Below are 22,297 nucleotides of genomic sequence, written 5' to 3'. Positions count from 1 at the left end.
TAGCGGAATAAGAATAGAAAATCTGCCTTTGCTCCAAAAAAGTTTAAATTATTACTAAAATTTTGTACTAATAAGATGAAAATTTCCACCAAATATTTTTTGAAAAAATGCATTTTTACAGGAGTTATGGAGAGGGAAAGCAAAATCAAAAGACGAATTATAAAAAAATGTACTCGAAAAATTTTTGCCCAAAAAAACCCGGAAAAAAAAGTTTTTGAAATTTTGAAAAATTTTTTTTTAACCGGGTTATTGCAGAGGTGGGTCAGAATTTCTCAAACGGATCACCTAAAACTAAAAAATTTTCTTTTTGAACCAAAATAGTTTCTTTTGACTCTTAATATGGTTAAGAAGAATCCCTAAAAATATTAGCCAAAAAAAAATTTTTTGTAAAAGTTATTAACAATTGAATTTTTTAGTACTGCTAAATTAACAAATTTTTTTCTCGAGTTCTAGTTGACGGATTTTAAAATTAAAATATGGGTTTTTTTCGTCTTGAATTGCACTATTTGAATATATTTTTTGTTTTTAAATTTTTTTATTTTTTATAATTTTTTACACCGAAAAAAATCTCGATGGTATTATTAACTACTAGCTGTCGTACCCGTCTTCGACGGGTTTTAGTTTCTACAAATACATTCAATTATAGTGTGTCGACCAGTCTCGAAAAATGGGAAATAGCGGGGAATTTAATTTGACCGGAAAAAATAATATTTAGCTACCATTAACTATTTCATTAGAAAAATATTACTATTTTAAATCAGTGATTGACTTTTTACCATCAAATAATTTATTTTTAATTAATTAAAATGCAGAGAACAATGTTTTGTCAATTATTTGTAGAAATTTAATTATTGTATTATAAGTTAATCCAAAATTTCCACCAGTTTTTAGAGTAAAGTAAAATTCGAACTAATTGTATCATAATTGCTAAAATCTAAAATAAGACCTATATTGCAGGCTGAATTCACAGTTTTTCCCGATTAAATTAAATTCCTGCATATTTCCCGTTTTTTCCAGTTGGTAGAACCCCTGTTAAAAGTATTAGTAAAAACAAAAACCCGTCGAAGAGTATTTTCATAAAATAAGTGAATTTTTGTAGCCATTTGTAGTTTTATTTATTGTTAATTCTTATCAAGAAAATTTATATTTGATGAGAAAAGATACACCTGGAAAAATTTGGACAAAGCTGGGAAAAACCGGATAGTTTGTTAAACAAAAATAATAATAGACACCCTGTTTAACTTTTGCCTTTACAATGCTCAAAACATCCCTAAAAGTTAAATCTAGAATTAAAATAACCAAACTTTTTACTATCTAAGTTTTTTCCCAGTAGCATAATGCAATAAGTATCGTATCACATATTCTTGAATTCCTGCAGTATCAATTTTATCATAAGAATCTCCATTTTTAATATTTTCGAAATTTTTGCAATTGAGTACTCCTAATAAAGTCGGCTGTAGACGCAAATTAGGTTAATATATAGAAAATTTCTAAAGTAGAATGGTTATGCTTAATCCAAAAAAGTATTTCTCGGGGACTCTTGTCGAAGTGCGTAAGGCCAATAGGGCAGGAGTATAAACAATAAAAATATTTAATTACAGAAAGTTTAAAAAATATACATTACCCTGCTAAAAATAAAATCAGAAATAAAGAGAAAACGTCAGAAATTTTGATGTTTTGTGACTACTTTGACGATTCCTGAAGCTTTTGGTAAATTCTGACTAAAGGATTTTTTATGCTCCTGTTGAATCCTGATGTTTATGGATTGTGATTATTGAGCATTGAAATCTTTTTTTTATTTACAGCCCCTCACCGAAATATAGCCGGTAAATGTAAAGTACGGGTCTCTAACCTAATTTTTATTGCTCAAAAGTTTTGCAATTTTAAAATTTCAAGTAAAATGAATATAAATTCAAAATCTAGAAATCTCCACAATTACAAATATCTAAAATTTATTATAAAAAACATTTTTTTAAGGAAACTGTAACGTATCTCGAAAACCGTAATTGTTAAATAAAAAGGATATCATTTTTGAATTTAAGTTCTAAAGTATATACTGCATGCATAATAAGAGCATATATTGTTAGATGAATTCTAAGTCGATGAAAAACAAGTATAATGTTTAAATAAATATGAATATAAACAAATAAAAAGATTTCCCTTCAATTTTATGACGGTCAGTCGACCTTTTTCCAGGTAAAAAAGGGTGTCGACTTTGTATAAAAAACCTGACTACTTTTGAAGCTTTCTGATTAAACATGACTCAAGCCTGACGTTCTGTGGCTGCAAACGTAACAAATGCAGCCTAAAAACGTCAGAGATTCTGACTAAATTTCTGTCGTTTTGTGATTTTATTTTTAGTAGGGTAAAAAATAAAATTTGGAAATTTTCCATTTTTTTAATTTTTTGAAAAAATTGAATACCTCCCGTTCTAATTAATATATTTAAAATCTGCAAATTTATTGCTTATATATATCTTACAAAAGTCATAACTGATTAATTTACAGCAATCTGTCAAAATTTAAAAAAAATTTGAATTTTTTGGAAAATTCATAATTTTTTTTCATATTAACATTATTTTTTATTCAATTTATTTTGATATATCTTTAAAATCATTTATATTATTAATAAATTAAAAAATTTATGCCAATCTGCAAAAATTGAAAAAAAAATTTTTTTTTGAATTTTTTGAAAAATTCATAACTTTTGTTCAGCTCAATATTTTTTCATCAAATATAGCTAATATTTTAAGTTAGACCAATACCTGAAAGATTGCCAAATTTTACTTCAATCGGTCAAGACGTTTTCAAGTTATACGCGAACAAAATTTTGCGGACATACATACATACATACATACACACATACATACATACATACATACATACATACAGACAGGAAATTTTCTATTACCATTTTTGGATTCTCCGTTGTTCAAATAAATAAATTATGCTAGAAAAAATTAATTTCGTGCAATGTACAGACAAAAGTCTGATTTTATTAATATAGATAGATGACTCTATAGTTAATCTTAATCTAGTAAAAGTAATAAGGATTCTTAATCATTATGGTTGGGATCGCTAGGTCGACACCCTTTTTTACCTGGAAAAAGGTCAACTGACCGTCATAAAATTGAAGGGAAATCTTTTTATTTGTTTATATTCATATTTATTTAAACATTATATATACTTATTTTTCATCGACTTAGAATTCATATTATAACAATATGCTCTTATTATGTATGCAATATATTCTTTAGACCTTAAATTCAAAAATGATATCCTTTTTTATTTATCAATTACGGTTTTCGAGATACGTTACAGTTTTCTTAAAAAAATAATTTTTATAATAAATTTTAGATATTTGTAATTGTGGAGATTTCTAGATTTTGAATTTATATTCATTCTATTTGAAATTTTAAAAATGCAGAAATTTTGAGCAATAAAAATTAGGTTAGAAACCCAAACCTCGTAACAATAGACCCGCGATTCTATTGTAAAAAAAGGTCTACGCATAAATTTCAAGTTTTAACGATACTTTACATTTACCGACTATATTTCGGTGAGACGCTGTAAATAAAAAAAAGATTTCAATGCTCAATAATCACAATCTATAAACATCAGAATTTAACAGGATCATAAAAAACCCTTTAGTCAGAATTAACCAAAAGCTTCAGGAAACTTCGAAGTAGTCACAAAACATCAAAATTTCTGACGTTCTCTCTTTATTCCTGATTTTATTTTTAGCAGGGTATACCTAAAAAATTAAAAAAAAACATTTTTAATACTTTTTGTGCAACACCTGTAAGGAAAGTAATACTTTGCATGCCTGTAAAGTAGGCGCAAAACAGTACTTTGCTGCACTAGTGCGGCAAAGTTCTTAAACTTTTGGTTTTTTTGATGATATACATAGGTATTTGTTTTCTATTGTAGAATATCTGTTTCTACAGTAATATACGCGTAGAAAACCACGTATATTACGTGCGGTAACATACGTTCCAAACCCTGCTAAACAGTACGTATGGTGGCGTCAACTAGCGTTTCCAAACAGCTTTTTTTATCAAAACCAAAAGGTGTTGCGCAAAGTACTATGTGCAACACGTACGAAAGAAGATTTTCCGACTTCGTGCAAATTGCTGCCCTCGCTTCGCTCGGGACAGCAAACTTTGCACTCGTCGGAAAACAGCTTCTTTCTGTACTTGTTGCACAGTATACTATTATTAATAAAAAATGATGGGAAAAAAGGTAATTTTTCAATATTTTTGTTTAAAGTCACTACTTTTTATTAAATTTTATTTTTTTTACTTTTTATTAAATTTTGATTTTTTAAGGTAATTTTAGATATAACCACTAGATTAGTACCTCAACTGTAAAAGTTCTTTTGGTTTTTTGTTTTAAACCACTGGGGACGGCCCTAACATGATATAAAAATTTAAAAAAATGTAATTGCTTTTGATACTTTAAATTATACTTTTTATTATATGCAAAAAGGCTTTTTAACTTTTGTAATAAAATAAGCGATAAAAAAATGTTGAATTTTGACATATTTTGCACACTTCTCATGAGGGATCCCCCTTAAATACTTTCGAGTAGTTTTTTATCAAATAGACATTAAAAAAAATTTCATAAAGGTGAGGTTTTTTATGTTTAGGACATTAATAACGTAAAATAGAGATATGGAGATAAATAATAAAAGTAAAGATATTTTTAAATAGTAATGCGAATAAATAAAATCAATTTTTACGATTTTAAAATTTTCTATTTTATATGCAAATACACAATTCTCTCTTTCCTTACTTTAGTCTTTTATGTTTAGAATAATTATAACATGAAATAGAGATAGTGAGAGAAACGCAATAAAGAATAATATTGATAATTTTGCGCGCATCAAGTTAAAGAATTTTCAGGACATTCTTAACATTAAGTTCCTTTTAAGCATATTTTAATGACAATCATCTGGTAACACTGCATTATAATTCTTTAAAACTAAAGAATTATGTAAATGATTTTTTACATTTTCCAGAAGTCGCATTTATCCCCTTCTGGATTCATTGGTCGCCCTATTGTGCAATTGAATGCTTCTGCAAATTCTTCCATATTCTGTAAAGTTCCAATAACTCTTTCCCTGGCTGCTGAATGTGTACGATCGAAAAATGCGTATTTTCTACTTTCACATAAATCCTAGAAAAACATTTAAAACAATTTTTATTTTATTTATTTATAGTTTTCAATATATTACAAGCAGAAAACAGTTTAGTGAATTTTACAAAAAAATTTAAAATATAAATTGTTTACTGTTTTTGAAAATGTAAAAAGTGTTAATATTCACATTTGCAAAAGCTATAAAAAACAGTTTGTTTGCATCAAGATCATGGAGATTTCCTAATCTTTCATCTGCTGTTTCTGAATATTTCTCAATATGTCTTCTCATTGCTCTAAATGCCAATTTCAATCCTTGTGTATCAGCAATATTTTCCTCTAAAGTATGGAAACCACTTCCCTAAATGACATTATTTGGAAGAGTATTTTCAAATTAAAAAAAACAAAAATCTTAACATTTACTATAAGATTTTATAAATATGGTCGTTTAAAAAGCCTAAATTTCAATTAATCGAATAAACTTCACAGTATCATTAATAAACGTTAAATTAAGTAAATATTAAATAAATAGAATTACATCCTTCCATAATTTTATTGGCATGAAATTAATGATCTTGGGAAGGTAATTTTGAATAAAATCCAATTCAGACTAAATTTATTATAAATAAAGCACTTCAATATAAAAATTTATAAATACTGTTAATAATAAATAAAATTAAATGTAACTCATACCAAATTAGTTAAAACAGATTATTTTAACATGCAAACATTTTTTAAAAAATGTGAACATTTTCAATCATTGGTTCGGTGACAACTGAAATTAAAAGTGATGGAGAAGTGTACATTTGTATAGCAGTTGTTGTATGGCTCATTTAATTTAAAAGGTAAAATATAGTCTGCAGGAAAGTTAAAATGTGAATTTTCGATTTTGTATTTGTAATCAAGTTTTTTATATTATTTAATGTTCTAAAAAATCGAGAGGGATAGTGGTTATAACATTAGAGGTAAATATTTTTTTTAATGGCAGACAGTTTTTTAGCAGAATATGATCACTATTGTTTGGTTTTCGTTCAACTTTATTTTTTTAAATAAATGAACTTTTTTCTTTTTTTGTGTAAATGTTAAGATGCGTTTATATAAATAAATATTAATTCTATTGCGTGGACAACAAACTTTTTTTGTTTTTATACAAAAAATGAGAGAAGATTGGTTACGGTACTTCGGGACAGTAGGGGACATTTGAAAAAGAAACAGTATATAAAAAAGAACAAATATTATATTAAGAATATCTATATTATATTCATATAAATAACTTCTTATCATTTAAAACCAAGTTCCTGTTTTTTATACATTGAATTTAAAAACTCTTACCCACATAGTAAGAATAAAGCTATTATACGGGACAGTAGAGGACATTTAATACACGGGGCAGTAGGGGACATTTTGCTCTTTTCTTGATTCACAACATAAGTATGTTATTTAGAAAGCAATGGAAGCTGTCAGATTTCTTAAAGAATTAAATGTTTTTGCTAATAATTGACTTATAAGAGATATAAAGTATTTACTTACCATTTTACAGACGGGACAGTAGTGGACAACTATGTTACAACCGTTAATCAATTATTTTTCTGCTCCACTATATAATTTGTAAGATAGAGACCAGAACATTCTAATTGCTTTGATGTTTTGAGGTTATTCATTTATTATTGTAGCATCGGTAAAACAGTGAGAGTAAGCGCGTAACCTATTCGTAGTGAGCATTTTCATAGTGATTCATTTTGGCAGAATATAAAATATAAAAATAAGTGACATGTTTTTAATCATTTCTTAAAATGATATTCTTGAATTTTATATGAAGTAATTAATGAATTTTAAAATATAAGATTTAGAGATTATAAAGAAGTTTTGTTTAAAAATCTAATACAAAAGAATGTATATATTAATTATTAGAGGCAATGTAGTGCAAGTGCCTCGAGGACAGGGACAGTATAGGGGACATTTAGTCTGCTTTTTAGTCTGTCATTTCGTTTTAAAGCACCTCAAAGTTCTTCTATAAGTTAATAAAAAATTAGAGTATGTTAGATATTAATCAAATAAACCAAACAATATTCATTTGCTAGCTAAAAACTTTTTTTTGACCAAGGGACATAGATTTTACATTTTAAATGAAATGAGCCGTATAACGAAACGGTGTGACAAATAGTTTTTGAATTTTACTCAAAATTACCTACTCAAGATCATTTATTTCATACTAATAAAGAAAATATTACTTTCTATAAAATTTCTAAATAATAATAAGGAATATATATATATGATACAAACATTTTTAAGTTGGTCAAACTGATTTATAAAACAAACCAATTTAGATGCTATATCACGTTTGAACTGTTTTTCATTTGCAGCATTATCTAAAAACAATAAACATCTCAATCAATTTTGTATTTCAAATAATCTCAATAATTACATTTTCTCTGGTTCTTAGAACATTAATAATTTTCAACTGCATAGCAAATAATTTAGAAAATTGAGTAAACATATACTTACAACCTAACATTGGTTTAAGAAGTGTATAATCGAATGCATGAGTGATTTCATGGCCAACTACCCTTCCCAATCTTCCAAAGTTATAGGCCCTATTAAAATTATAAAATAATAAATAATTATGATTTTCTATTTTCAAAAACAATTAAACAACTCACATCGGTGCTTCTGCATGAAAAAAAGGTGGAAATAAGAATGCAGGCGATATCACTGAAATATTGTATACAAATATTTCCCACTTTATTATGTATGTGTCTCAGGCATAATCTTTTTAATTTACTCACCCATAATATTTTTCTGGTACATGTAAAATGCATTCATTTCTATATCTCTTACAGTTCTTCTATTTAAAAAATATGTATTCTAATGTTATTACATATTATGTTTATCTACTAACAAAATTTAAAAGGAAAAACTACTTTGCTCGCATAATATAAAAGTGAAAATATATATAACAAGTTGTAAATTCAGATGTTCATTACCTGAACATTTTGCTTCCTCTTTACGATCAGCAAAAAAAATTTGCTTCCTCGTGGAGGAAGCATTAACGACAAGTATATTTAATTTTTAAATCATTTTTGCTTCCTCGTGAAGAAAGCTTTGTAGTCGTTTAATTTACAAAATTTTTTAAAATTTAACACCCTTACGAAAATGTATGATACGCAAAACATGTCATGCGCGCATGGCATTATTTTCGTGACGATTTTTCGCGACGCCACGCAAATCATGTCACGAAAGTTGTGACATAAATTTATGTCATGCGTAAAACGCCACTGTAAAATTGGTATTTGAAATGTGTAAAGATTATTATTTAAAAAATTAATGATATATAGATTAACTATATAAGTTTTTAAAACCAGGAACACAATTTTTATAGTGTTGTTATGAATTTTTTAAAAAATATAGTACCCAAAAATTGAATTTCAAGACAACAAAATTTCTATGTAGTTTTTCACAGAAACTTTTTAATAATTTGTTGCTGTAAACCACTGTTTGAAGATAATAAAATGTTTTATATATGATGAATGGATAAGAAAGTGATTTTCGCAAGGGCAAATTTTCTTCTATGTAGGACTATGTTATATTATAAGAATAAAACTCTAAAAAATTGTCCGGATGTATGTATGTGTGTGTGGATCCCGTTTTTTGTGTCCTTCTAAAATAAATTTTCAATTGATAATGGAAATCTACTTGTATATTCTCTCCCATTATATCTGGGGGTTAAAAGTTGCGCAGAAAATGTGTACGATCTGATGCGCGCGAACTTATTTTTGTGACATTTTATGTATTTAATTTAAGGGTTATAACCTATAGGTTGCCATATTTATTCATTTCGCGCCGGATAAGGAAGGGATTTCTCAAGATGGTTAATTTGTCCCTCTGTTATAAACTCATTTTCCCTCCAAGAGAAATGGCAGGAATATCTGTCAATGGTGTATTTGAATATTTAGATTGTTTTTCAATAGTCAACTCTCAAATATGAACGATTAGACCCTCCAGGGGCCGTCCATAAATTACGTAAGACATTTAGGGGGGAGGGGGGTCAGCAAGATCTTACGACCAATAGGAAAAATGGCGCTAATGTGTGTAAAATATCTTACGAAGGGGGAGGGGGTGGGTCAAATTTACCCAAAAAATGTCTTACGTAATTTATGGATAGCCCCCAGATGTTTAGTCCAATCCTCCAGCAACGGTTCTGAAATTTCGCCAGAGTCGTAATCACCTTTGCGCCTATGATGCGAACATAATTTTTTGTCCTAACTGCATGGAAAGTATAGCATTGAGGGCACGAACGATTAAACGCTTATATTATAGTTAAAAATTAAACTCTATATAAATGTTAACTCTTTGAAGTCTATAATGATAGAAGTTTTAATAAAGAAATAAGAAAACAATGTATTTTGGAAATACAGTATTTATTTATAGAACGTAGTAATTAATAATTAAACAAAACATAATTTTTTTTAGAGAAAATCGAAAAAAATTGCACACTTTTATAGACAAAATAAAACAAGGTGAAAATGTTTGCATTTTTATAGTCAACATAAAAAGAAAGTCGAAAATGTCGTATTTTAAAAAAGAAAATCGAATAATTAACACGCGGGCGCAAAATACTTTTCCGCCCGCTCGGAGGTAGGGGATGCGGGCGGAAAATACTTTACCGCCCTCTGACGTCACACAAGCGGGCGGTATAGTATATTGTTTACCTAGGGAGGAAAATAGTGATTTTCCCGAGGGTGAAGTTTGTAGTTCGAGACGTAGCGAGCGTACGAGCCGAAGGCGAGTTCGAGCAAAGTCGAGAACTGCAAACACACGAGGCGAAAATCATTTTTCTTCCGTGGTGCACATACTATTTTTTCTAACACATGTATATGAAATACAAATATGCAATTATTTAACGAAATTTTTCGAAATAAATACTATTAATTTTATAATGTCAATTTATTATTAGATTATTAGAAACAAATATTCATAATACTGATTATATTGAGATAAGAATGTTTGACAATTAAAAATAATTGAGGCCTTGGATCTAATAACTCACCCGACGCTCGGAGGAACGCGCAACTGCCAGTCAGTGAGCAGTGAGCGCCTCTGGGCCACTCACTGCTACCCGACTGGTATTAGCGCGTGCCTTCGAGCGTCGGGCGAGTTATTGGATCCAAGGCCTCAATTATTATTAGATCATAGTAAGAAAAGTAATTATTTGACAATACTGAATTTATCGAGATCAGAATGTTTTAAAATTTAAAAAAATTATTAATTAAAAAAATAACAATTTTATACATATTTAATCTTAAAAAATATATAGCTCTTTTTATATTTTGCATTTATTAAAAAAAATTACAAATTATTGTAGCAGCAGGAAGAGAATATTACACTCTCTCCCCGTGATGTCACAGCGGGGAGGGAAAGTATTACTTTTTCTCCCCGTTATGACGTCACATGGAGGGAAAATAGGTGATTGCGACGATGGCGAAATGAAGGGACCGAGGTCCCGAAATTTCGCCAGAGTCGTAATCACCTTTGCGCCCATGATGCTATCATAAGTTTTTGTCCTGCATAGAAAGTATGGCATTGAGGGCACGAACGATTAAACGCTCATATTAGTTTTATTTTTATTTTTGCTGGGGCTATTTTGTGCATCAAAATGCTTTTTTTAACTCAGTGATTTATTCAAATTCAGAATTAAAAGAAAATCAACTTTTGCTTATGTTATACTTCCTTCTGAAGGTTTCCTATGAGTTAGTCAATAAAATAAATTTTTTTTTCGGAGTTGTAGTCATTAAAAGTTGTGCACAAAATAGACCCCGGGATGGGGCTACTTTGTGCATTGATCTTTCTGTTTTTATAATGTTACGTAAACATTTTTTTGATTCTTTCTTATTCATTAAATCTTTTGTGTAGATATTTCAGAGTAAATTTAAAAAGAATAAGATATTAAACAAAAAATTTTGTAAATATTATACAACAAAATGCAAAATAAAACATTAAGATTTTGCTAAAATCATGATTTATTAAAAATTAACAACCTTTCTTCAAATTTTATATTACTCAGAAAATAAATAACACTTTTTCTTTTTAAATATAGGGGAGGTGGGGGCGAAGCGACGCAGTCAACATTTCTCGAGTACAATAACGTTTAATTTTTTAAAAAATATATTATTAATTGCACCTTTTTAACCTTCATAATTGGTGGCAAAACAAATTTTATTTTATTAACTTATAAGCGTTTGACAATAAATAATGTGTTTTTGACCTCTGGGCATTTAGTTTTTCGAGATAACAGATATCAAATTTTTTGCCACTTATTTTTGCTACTTGGAATTAAAAGTATGTGCTTTGGAAAGTTTAATACCAGTACTTTTAAGAACTATAAACAATTTTTGGATTTTACGTTTAGAAATGAAGATATATAATATTTTGAAATAAAAAATGTACCTTGGGGCGAAGCGACGCATTCTTGAGGGGGCTAAGTGACAGCGGTACCAAGACGCATCAAGAGCCGACGAATGGCGGTTTTTAAAAAAAGTTATGAAGAATTAACGACAGACTCTGAATAAAGCTAAAAAACATTTTTCTCATGTTTAAAAAATATTTTATATTTTTATTATTTAATTTGATTTGAAAATTATAATTTAAAAATTATTAAACTTTTATTTAATTAACAAATATTTAAATAAACAATAAATTTACAATAATCTTCTTTGTTTATTTACTTTTAGATAAGATAATTCGTTTAAAATGCAGGTAATTTTGAGTGCGTCGCTTCGCCCCACTATTTTCGTGGTTAGAAAATTGTCTATAACTTTTTTCAGGTTTAGCCTATCAACAAACTATACATTAACAAAAGTTGCGTTATGTCTTGATACGTCATATCATACAAGTTAGAACTCAAAATATAATCGGGATTAGAAAATATTTTAAAATGAAGAAAAGTGCGTCGCATCGCCCCCACCTCCTCTACATTTTACAATAATACATTATGATAATTATAATACTAACTATCATTTGAACACATGTAAATAACTTTGAATCTCATCATTTTAATAGGAGCTTTTTTAAACGTTTTGAATATGATATTTTTAAAAAACTTGAAATTAATATTTTAAGGTTAAAGGAATAACAATTTAATATCTAATACACTTTTAAAGTTATTAGAGAAACGAGAGAAATAGTTTTAAAACTAATTTGAAAAACTTATAAATATTAATTAAAGTTAATTTTTTGCCGTTATGTTCCTCACCGGTTGAAGTTTTAATCGTTTTAAGGATTTTAATTAAATTATTTTTGGTTTTTTGACAAAGAAGTTCTTTTTAATAATTTTATTTATTAAATATACCTCGTACATAAAGTAGCCCCAGTTGATGGCAGTATTATTCAATGCATAGGGTGGTCAGCTCCGTGGCAGCCAATTTTCGAAAATTTGTTATAATTTTTTTATAATTATAGCTGTAGTAAAACCGTTCAAATTACAACTATATTATGCCCTAATGATGAGGAAAAGTGATATTTAACATTAAAAAAACAAAATTTTTTTCTTTTAAAACTGATCTTGAAATTGCACAGTTACGTGAAAAACATCCAGATGTGTTTTTGAGGTTGGGTTCGATAGATTTAATATTTTATATGAATTTTCAATTGAAAAGCTTATAGAATAGTTTATTTAAATTAAGGGATCTTATAGAAAATTAGAAATATGCGGTTAGATTCAATTTTGATAATTCAAAAGTGACCATTTTAACGATTTTAGGGTATTTTTTGAGTTTAGAGCGAAACCAGGACCCATTGGCCAAATTCTGATGGCGAATTCGGAATCAGTGCATCGAAATACATCGGAATACTCTCGACTCCAGATCAAGATACTTTTTTTTTGTGTGGCTGTGTTATTAATTACTACGTTCTGAATAAACAAATACTATATTTCCAGAATACATTGTTTTCTTATTTCTATATTAAAACTTCTATCTTTATAGACTTTTAAGAGTTTAATTTTTAACTAATATGAGCGTTTAATCGTTCGTGCCCTCAATGCCATACTTTCCATGCAGTTAGGACAAAAAATTATGTTCGTATCATGAGCGCAAAGGTGATTACGACTCTGGCGAAATCACCTTTCTTGCGCCCTTGATACGAAAATAAATATTCTGAGGATTTTCCAAAGTCCCATAATCCATTTCGAGATATTATTATAATAAATATACCTAGCAAATTTTAGCCAAATTCGTTAAAATATCTTCGAGTTATCGTGTTTACAAAAAACGGGATCTACACATACATACATCCGGACAATTGTTGAGGGTCTTATATGACATAGTCCTATATAGAAGAAAATTTTTTTATAAGGATTTTTAAAAATTTTATAAATTAGACGACTACAAAGTTTCCTCCACGAGGAAGCAAAAAATTAACTTCTGAATAAAGATTTTATACCTTCTTTGTATCGAGTTAACTAAAAACAAATTAAATTTGTGCACCATTTGAGCTGTTTTAAAGTTGATAAAATTTTTCAAACAAATAGGAGTAACATCAAACTGTAAAAATTGCAACATTAACGTATATATTAGATTCAGAATGTTTTTTTCAATAGAATTATATTTAAATATACTATAATATCTTACATTGTATGCAATTGATTCTATTTCTCTTTTTGTGATGGGAAAACCCATATTACTAAACCAAAGTTTTATTCCATTTACAACAGTCACTGCTTTAAATTTTAAATCATTTTCAAACCAACTATTGACAATTTGTGATCTCAATTCCATTTTTAATTTAGTAAGTAAATCTGATAGCTAATACAGTTATAAAATCGTTAATATTCAAAATTTGTAATTATGATAAATAAGGTATCGTTATATGTATATGTCCATCCACATAAAAAGGGCTCAATTTTTCCATCTAATTTGAAAAGATTCTATAAGGATACAATCCCATGTGAGGAGAATACGTCGACCGAAAGCAGAAAATCATGACTGCAAAAGAGATAGATTGATATTGTTGTTCTTTTCACTCTCATGATTTTCTGCTTTCGGTCGACGTATTCTGCTCACATGGGATCGCACCCTAAAATTGGTTCCGATTTTAGATTTTTCTTCTATTGTTGAAAATCGAACAAGAAAATAATCATATTTATAAATAAGTCCAAAGTGGGCCTTTTCATACGTACGTACACATATCTTAACTTACAAAAGAAAATTTTCTAGAAATATTATTCTTAGACGCCAGAATATTATAATACCCAGTGGATAATGGCATTCTGAGGATGCAATTATTCGATCTATTTTAAAAAAGATTCTTATTCAATGTCTTATCATAAATTAATACATAAAAAACACTTGCACAGAGAACCTGTTTTTTTATTTAAAATTAATAATGCATTATGTGTTAAACAAAAAAATGCAATAAACATTTGTTTCAGTTAAAAAAAAGGAATAAACTTTCAAATTCAATTAAATACTATATATTTAATTTAGAACAAAAAATTTAAAAATTAGTTTATTATTTTGAAATTAAATATTCACAACATACACAACTCAGAATGTATAAAACTTTAGCCTATTGCCTAGTGTAACGCAATGTAATACATTGCGTTACGTTAGTCAATAGGCAAATGTTTATTTTAATAAAATACTTATATTGGTACCTTTCAATAAAGTTCATTTTGTTCAACATCTTGTTAACATAAAACTTTATATTTTCATCTTCTTCAAAGTAAACCGCAAATATTGAACTAAAAGATGAATATTATTAATTTTAAATATAATACAATATTAATTTTCTGTTTATAATTATTATAAATAATTATAATTAATTATAATTATGAATTATAATTATGAATATTATTAATTTAAAATATAATACAATATTAATTTTCTGTTTATAATTATTATAATTAATTATAATTAATTATAATTATAATTATAATTAATTATAAATTATAATTTATTATATATTTCCCAATGATGATCCGGAATTCAGACTAGGCCATAATAATTTTATTATATTAATATAATGTTAATTACAACAAATATAATTACCAATTACGTCGTTTGTTGATGAACTTAATACTTCACATATTGATTTCAAATAGGACCAATCAATATATATGTTGTGCAAATTTGTAAGAGAATCACCAGAAGGACCAGCAAGTTTTTTAAGAAAACTAAACCAATTTATCTAAGACATAGAAAAAGCATTTTACTAATTTTCTGCTGTTATAGCCGCCAAAATTAATTAATTTTTTGTCAAAAAAAGAATAAAAGATAAAAACATTTATATTTACCTGCGTTGTAGAATTTAAAAAGGGGCAAGATTCATTATACATTTTTTGTAATCTGTCAATAGTAACTGGAATTAATGGTAATTCTCGCTTACGTGTTTGCTGTAAATTAATTATAGACATTATTTTTTAGTGAAAAGATTATAATATAAAACTTAATAAATAAAACTGATCATAAATAAATACCTATATAAATATAAAAGTACAGTAAAGTATAAAACTTATCAAAAAAACGTAATATATTACCCAAGATATAAGCTCAACAAAATGTTTAAAATCTGCCTTTAAGGAAGCATTTAAGGATTGTTTTTTAATTAACCCTAAATAACGGGACTTATTTTCCAAATATATATCAATATGTTTTCTTATCATATTAAATTCGTATTTGTTTGATTTCGTCTGAGATGGTCTAATAATCTGAATAAAATTATTTTCTTTGTAAATTAAAATTGTCTTATGAAAGGAAACATTATATAACTGTATATTCTAAATTCTAAATTATAATATTAATTCCAAAAATTATTCAACAAAAACTTTATCTTACTTCCAATTCATTCTTGTGGCCTAATGTAACATGAAAAAAAGAAATTTCACCAATTTTATCAGCAAAATATTCAGCTACATCTTGCCAATTTGGACCTGCTTTCTTGCTTTCTTTAACAATATGTTTGTACAATTTTCTCCCTTCTTTCAACGAATAATCTGTAGTAAGTAAATAACAATGAAATAATATATTTTAAGCAACAAGAGGATAGGCGCCCCGAGACCGATACGAGTGTCACAAAAATCATCGTAAAGAAATTGGCTGCCTGTATTCTCGTGTTACTTACGATATTTTTTATTCCACAAAAGTGTCGATTGCAGATAGCAGACGACAGGGAGTAAAAGTCATTCACTTGTTCGACTTGTATGAAAATGGCGGCCGTTTTTTCCCATGGGCAAGAAAAACGCATGGAAACAGCTGATTTTCTTTCCCATGGGAGACCACGGCCGCCATTTTCTTACGGTCAAAGAAATGAATGACTTTCCTCCCTGTCGACTGCTATCAGAAAGCGCCATTTTTATGCATGTGGGATAGAAATAATATAAAATTCTACTACAACAAAATTAGCATATTAATTTGTTCACAATAGTTCAAAGCAACAAACAAGTTTTCACTTTTAAACACATTACTTTATGTAGGTATTTGTATTCTTGTATTTATTTATTTACACGCTTACCTACATCCATGCATGCATCATAGTATGCCCTTTCCTTTGAAAGTAATGGTTTATTACCATATTTATTACGATCTTCTAAAATACCTAGAATTAAAAAGCAGTAATTTACAAGTTAAATGAGACGAATATTATACACAACAAACGAATAAAATTATTTTTGATTTACCTCTAATCTTTTGCGTTATGATTTCCTTTGACATGTGATGAATATTCCAAACAAAAGAATGATTAGGTTTTGGATAAGCTTTATTCCAATTACCACAAACGTAGTCATAAAAATTTTCACACGGATCTTTGTTATAGTCCATCGCTTCGTCTAGAACTTCAGCTATAAAAGCATAATTAATTAATGTGATAATATATAAATAAATAAGTTTTATTTAGTGAATTTGTAATGAAAAAACTAGTACTAAATAAAACTAAAATTACTTAATCAAATTTGATGTCTTTCTAATAGAATGTAAGAATCAAGTATTTAAGAGATAAGAGTGTAAAATATTAGTTATACAGACACTTTTTAATTTTTTGAAAACCATTTTGCCTAGCTCTGAAAATTATACATAATTACCAAGTTCATTTAAAGTGAAAACGGCTTCACTGTAATAAACTACTGTCAATGCAGGTCTGGAAATAAATAAATTTTAATTTAACCATCAACTTACTGCGATAACGATAACTAAAAATAAAATAATATCAAAATCAAAATTTCATTAATTTTACACATATTGACCATAGAGTGGCCTAGCTTCTGTCCATATTCATATTTTTTAATCTAATATGGCTAGGATTTGAAGTTAGGCCAAAGCCAGGGTTGCCTTCAACCCACAATAAAGTATCAGCAGATATCGTAAATTTTTTAAAAATCGATAGAATTAGATTAAAAAAAGCTTAAAAATTTTTTAAATCTGTAGATTTTTAAAGCAAAGTGTCAGTAGAACTACAGATAAATCAGTAGTTGTGGCAACGCTAGCTAATGCCTAGAAAAGTGCCAAGTTCCACGTCCATCGGTCAAGTTGCTTTTGCATGAATCACGGTCGAAATTTTTTGGACAGGCATGTATATACATATGTACATATACATATATATACATAAAAAATATAATTTTTTATTAGTGTTTTCCGTATTTTCGGAACATTTAGGTAAAAGGAAAAAGAAATATTAAAAACTTTCAATTTTATATACAATATGCATACAAAAGTATAATCTTATTTATAAGTCCAGATAACAAACGTGCGTCGCAGATTATCCTCGCTCTATCCCAAATGCAAATTTTGGTCGGCCGCCACAGTTGTAGATGGGATGGTGGGAGCACGACAATCGCAACGTCGCTGCGATTTTGCCTCCATTTGGAACCGCTGTGAGAACTGATTATCGGACCAACTTTCGGTCACAGTTGGGCAAACGATCCGATGAACTGTGGCCACCAATGATGAGAAAACCTACTTTTTGATGGTCGACCCAACCGTCAGCCACAGTTGGGCCAACGGTCGGGTAAACTGTGGTCGATTAAATTGTGAAACCAATTTTATTATGGTCGGCCCAACCGTCAGCCACAATGGGGCCAACGGTCGGGTAAACTTTGACCGCTAAAGTTGAGAAACCTACACCAGCCACAGTTGACGAAAAACAAATGTTGAAATTCGACAAGTGCTTCATGATTTTAATTTCAATGAGTCTGACGAGGTTTTAAATGATAAGATCTCATTGGAATACAAGTAAGTATATATCAGAGATCATCCATAAATTTCGTAGCACCAAATTGTAATTAAAAAATAGTCGTATTTTGTATTCTGACTCTCTAGAATTCACACCCAGAGAAAAATATTATTTAAAGCAAATATATTTTATATGAGTTAAATAGATGTATATTTGTCTTAAAACCAATTCAGGGTTGCCACAAAAATTTAACTTTGTTTTTCCCTAACTTTTTCCTGATTTCTAGACAGAATTTTGACTTTTTCCATGACCCTAAAGAATATTCTGATTTACTCTAAAAATTACTCAGAAAAAGGTTTTAATACATTTATTTAAAACTTTATTTAATTATAAAATTTTTCGAAAACAACAATAACTTCTTTGTTAAATAATTATATTTAATCATTACTATTTTCCTAAAGAAATTAGGATTTACTTTAACTGCTTCGAAATTATTTTCATTATTTAAATTCAATTATTTTTCTAAAATTCACGTAATAATGCTTTTATTATTAAATTATTGTCTACAATTTTAACGGAAATTCAATTCTAAATAATTTTTTTTAGAAAATTCTACGAGAATTCATTTATTTAAAAAGAAAAATAAATAATTTATTTATTCAATAGCTCAGCCCCACAAAAAAAAGTGTCGTGTACTTTTGACCGGAGTACCCTAGCCCTATGTATTTTGACGCGCTGAACACGAATCTGAAGTCCGTTTTGCTCAATCACGTCAGGATTTTTTCTAACCTTAAAAAACATGTCGGATTTTGAGAGGTAGGCAATTTTTTTTAAATTGATGGATTTACTTCAAGCTAGGTATCTCGGGTTCTTTTGGGTCGCTGATTACGAATCCGAAGTTAAATTTTCAAATTTAAAAATGTCGGCTCCAATATGGCGGATGAGTTTTTAAAAAATATTAAGGTTTACATCAAATTTGGTATCTAGGGGTTTGTGAAGTCGCTGATTGCAAATTTAAGACAGATTGTCAAAATTTAATGTCAGTTCTGAAATATATAACTTTCCTTTATTCCCTATTACGGTAGCGCACTCTTTTGTTTTCAAAAGATCTGTGTAGCGGTTTTCTCTTTAAGTTCACACCACCTGGTAAAACATCCCTTTTCAGCATCCAGCAAAAGTCGGCCATCATATTTACGCTCCATCTTCCTTGTTAACGACTTTCCATTTCTTTAAGGTCTTGATGAAATCGCTCTCCATGTTCCTCATTGTAGTCTTCTAAATTTTTCGAGAAGTACTTTAGATGTGAGTGTAAGAAATGTAGCTTCAAGCTCATTAGGGCATCCTTGCTTTCCGAAGGTTGTTATCATATTATTTGCCATTTCTTCCCAATTCTCGCTTTTGTTATTCCTCAGAAAATTTCAACAATTAATTTAAAACTATTAGTATTCTGAAGTAATACTGCTTTTAAGCTTCTTTTAGAAGAGTCTATGAATAACCTCCAATCTTCATCTTTATATACACCAGGTTTTAATTGATCCATTAACCCATCAACGTCAGAACAATATACCGATGAGACTGCTTTTTGTCTTCTGTAAAATATTTTCTGAATTCCTTTTCCCTATCGCGATAAAAGGAAGCTGTAGTTCTTTGCGATAGAATTTTTTTTCTTTTTAAGAACTGATGCAAGATATTCTGCACCATCTTTTGGTAGTTTTAAATCGCTGATGAGATTGCTGAGTTCTTCTTGTGTGAACTTTTTAGGTATTTCTTCTGCCTGTTCACCAGTTGAGATGTATAAATCATCTTTGTCATCAACACTCATGTCGTCATCTATATCACTAAATACATTATCTAATTTTGAACAGTCGACTTCAAAATTCTTTGAAGAAGAAGGTGTATCACAGAAAATTTCTGCTTTGTTACAGTTATCATATCAGCGTACAATATTTTTCCTTTATTCTTGTTATTATAACCTTCTACATTGGTCATGCAAAAGTAACAATCTTCTTGTTTCAATGGTTTTTTCCACAACATTGGTTTTTTAAATTTAAGATACTTATCCTCTTTAGTATTATTCCAACGAGTTAACATTATGTGACAGGATAAGCAAATTTTGTGTGAAACCCAATTTTCATTTTGATCGGCTATCTCAAAATCAAAACAATCCTTGTAAATTTGTCTAGTATTATCACTGATTGGTTTACAATTCTTTGGAACATCAAACTGTCCACATATATAACAAAATGCATCTGTATTGCTATTGCATATGTGTTTTGACGTTAACGCTTTAAAATTAATTTTTGAAGCATTTGAAGTTTTTGTGTTGTTTTGATTTTGAAAAGCTATGATTTATTAAATAACCCGCACGTTAGGGATCCTGGTCCGATCGCAGGCGAGTCCACCGTCCTAGGGGGTGATAACTCTCATACCTGCCCAGGCCTAAGTATGAGAGCTTTCCGACTTTGAAGCAGAGTCTATACAATGAGAGAAGGTGCGCATCGGTGTTCGGGGCAGTTGTCATCACCTACTAACTTTATCGAAGAAGCAGGATTCAAATTGTGCCAAAGCTCAATAAGAACGTTAGACATAGATTGACAATGATATATTTAAAGAAAACTTACGTAAAAACGTCATTTTTCAAAAATCTGTATCTCCTGAACCGCTTTATGAAAAAATTTTTAAAAAATCAAGGTAGCTTATTTCAAAGAGTACTAAAAGAAAAAAATATTTTAAAAAAATTTGAGATGCAAAAGCAAAATAATTTCCGATTTGGCGTGGAATGCCCTATAGATAACTTGCAGTTAACTTTAAAAATCGGGTTAATTTATCTTTTTTAACATAATTAAATCAGAAATATAAAATAATTGTTATTTTAAATAAACAAGAAATTAAAAAAATATAATTTTCTCAATTTTTTTGTTTAAGATATTCTTTTTAACAAAAATATTTCAAATTCGAGTTTTTAGAATATTTTTATGTTTCTTGATATCAGAAATTAAAAAATCACATTATAAATATCTCTAAACTATAAAAAATTGATTTTGAAAGTCTCCATAAGGTATCAAATTTTTCATGAAATTAACACAATAAATTTATCTTTTAACTTGACAGAGGTTTTTTGCCTTTTTTAATAACTAATTTAAAACAATAGGTACCTAATTTTCATTAGACCTTTTTGATTATAATTATTTTAGCACTAATAAATGATTCAGAATAAAATGACTGTTAAAAATGTATTCCTACCAAAATTGTATGTAAATAAAATGTGTGCTTGTAATTTAATAATGTATAATTTATCACGTTATATCTTGGTTCTAGAAATCTGCTAAACTAAGTTCCAAAAACGTTCTATAAACGTTCTTAGTATGTTTAATTTATTTTTCTCCGAACGTTTTTAAAACATAAAAAGACCAGACATGAAACGAACTTAAAACGTTTTAATAAAATTCTTTACATGTTTTAAAAACAATATAATGGACGTTTTAATAACGTGCATTAAAAGTCCTAAAAACATCTTAACGTTGGGTAAGACTCCGTCAGAAAAATTACAATTTGCATGGGGTCTACGAATTATTCTGTAATTTGGTGAAGTTGTTATATTTGATAACAAAAATAAGTGTACCAAAGGATTTTTAAAAATTTTAAAAATTGTAAAAGTTACGCCATTTTTAATTTTTTTATAAGATTTTTTTCAAATGTGAATATTTCCGAAACAACTTAACGGATTTTAATGAAATTTAAATGTGTTATACTTAAAATCATGTCCTTTCAGAATTTTTCAAAAGAAAACAAAATTTTTTGTTTTTTTCAAAAGAAAAGTAAAAAAAAATTTTTGAATCAACTTATTAAGCACGGGACCGATTTTTAAGTATTTTTTGATATATAATAAAATATTCCTTATAATTTCACCTTTCATTTACAAAAAAACAATGGAGACTTCAATAGTTTTCGAGATATTGCAATTTTTGTGGAAGCGCGACCACGTTTCAGTGCCAGCGCAG

At 28.3% G+C, this 22,297-nt stretch overlaps 1 protein-coding gene across 4 annotated transcripts in view; it reads right to left on the bottom strand.

Moving 5' to 3' along the window:
* Positions 1–4,733: 4,733 nt before the first annotated feature.
* The window catches only part of LOC122508936 (endothelin-converting enzyme 1-like), a 47,798-nt gene continuing 30,234 nt past the window's right edge, over positions 4,734–22,297 (bottom strand). Inside the window, exons 1-11 of one of the 4 annotated variants that reach the window (XM_043622619.1) lie at positions 15,179–15,317; positions 14,785–14,871; positions 14,328–14,418; positions 13,760–13,933; positions 13,572–13,672; positions 7,922–7,980; positions 7,796–7,847; positions 7,641–7,729; positions 7,419–7,504; positions 5,326–5,496; positions 4,734–5,177 (exon numbers count right to left, since the gene is read on the bottom strand). In XM_043622619.1, the coding sequence (XP_043478554.1) occupies positions 5,007–5,177; positions 5,326–5,496; positions 7,419–7,504; positions 7,641–7,729; positions 7,796–7,847; positions 7,922–7,980; positions 13,572–13,672; positions 13,760–13,933; positions 14,328–14,418; positions 14,785–14,813 (1,023 nt within the window). In that variant the 5' untranslated portion in view covers positions 14,814–14,871; positions 15,179–15,317 and the 3' untranslated portion in view covers positions 4,734–5,006. The other 3 variants (XM_043622645.1, XM_043622636.1, XM_043622627.1) reach the window with 3 other exon arrangements.

The sequence above is a fragment of the Leptopilina heterotoma genome, unplaced genomic scaffold, assembly GCF_015476425.1.
Source record: "Leptopilina heterotoma isolate Lh14 unplaced genomic scaffold, ASM1547642v1 Lhet_115, whole genome shotgun sequence".
NCBI classification, from domain to species: Eukaryota; Metazoa; Arthropoda; class Insecta; order Hymenoptera; family Figitidae; genus Leptopilina; species Leptopilina heterotoma.
Note: the sequence above shows the minus strand (reverse complement) of the source record. Positions and strands in the feature narration are given on the sequence as shown.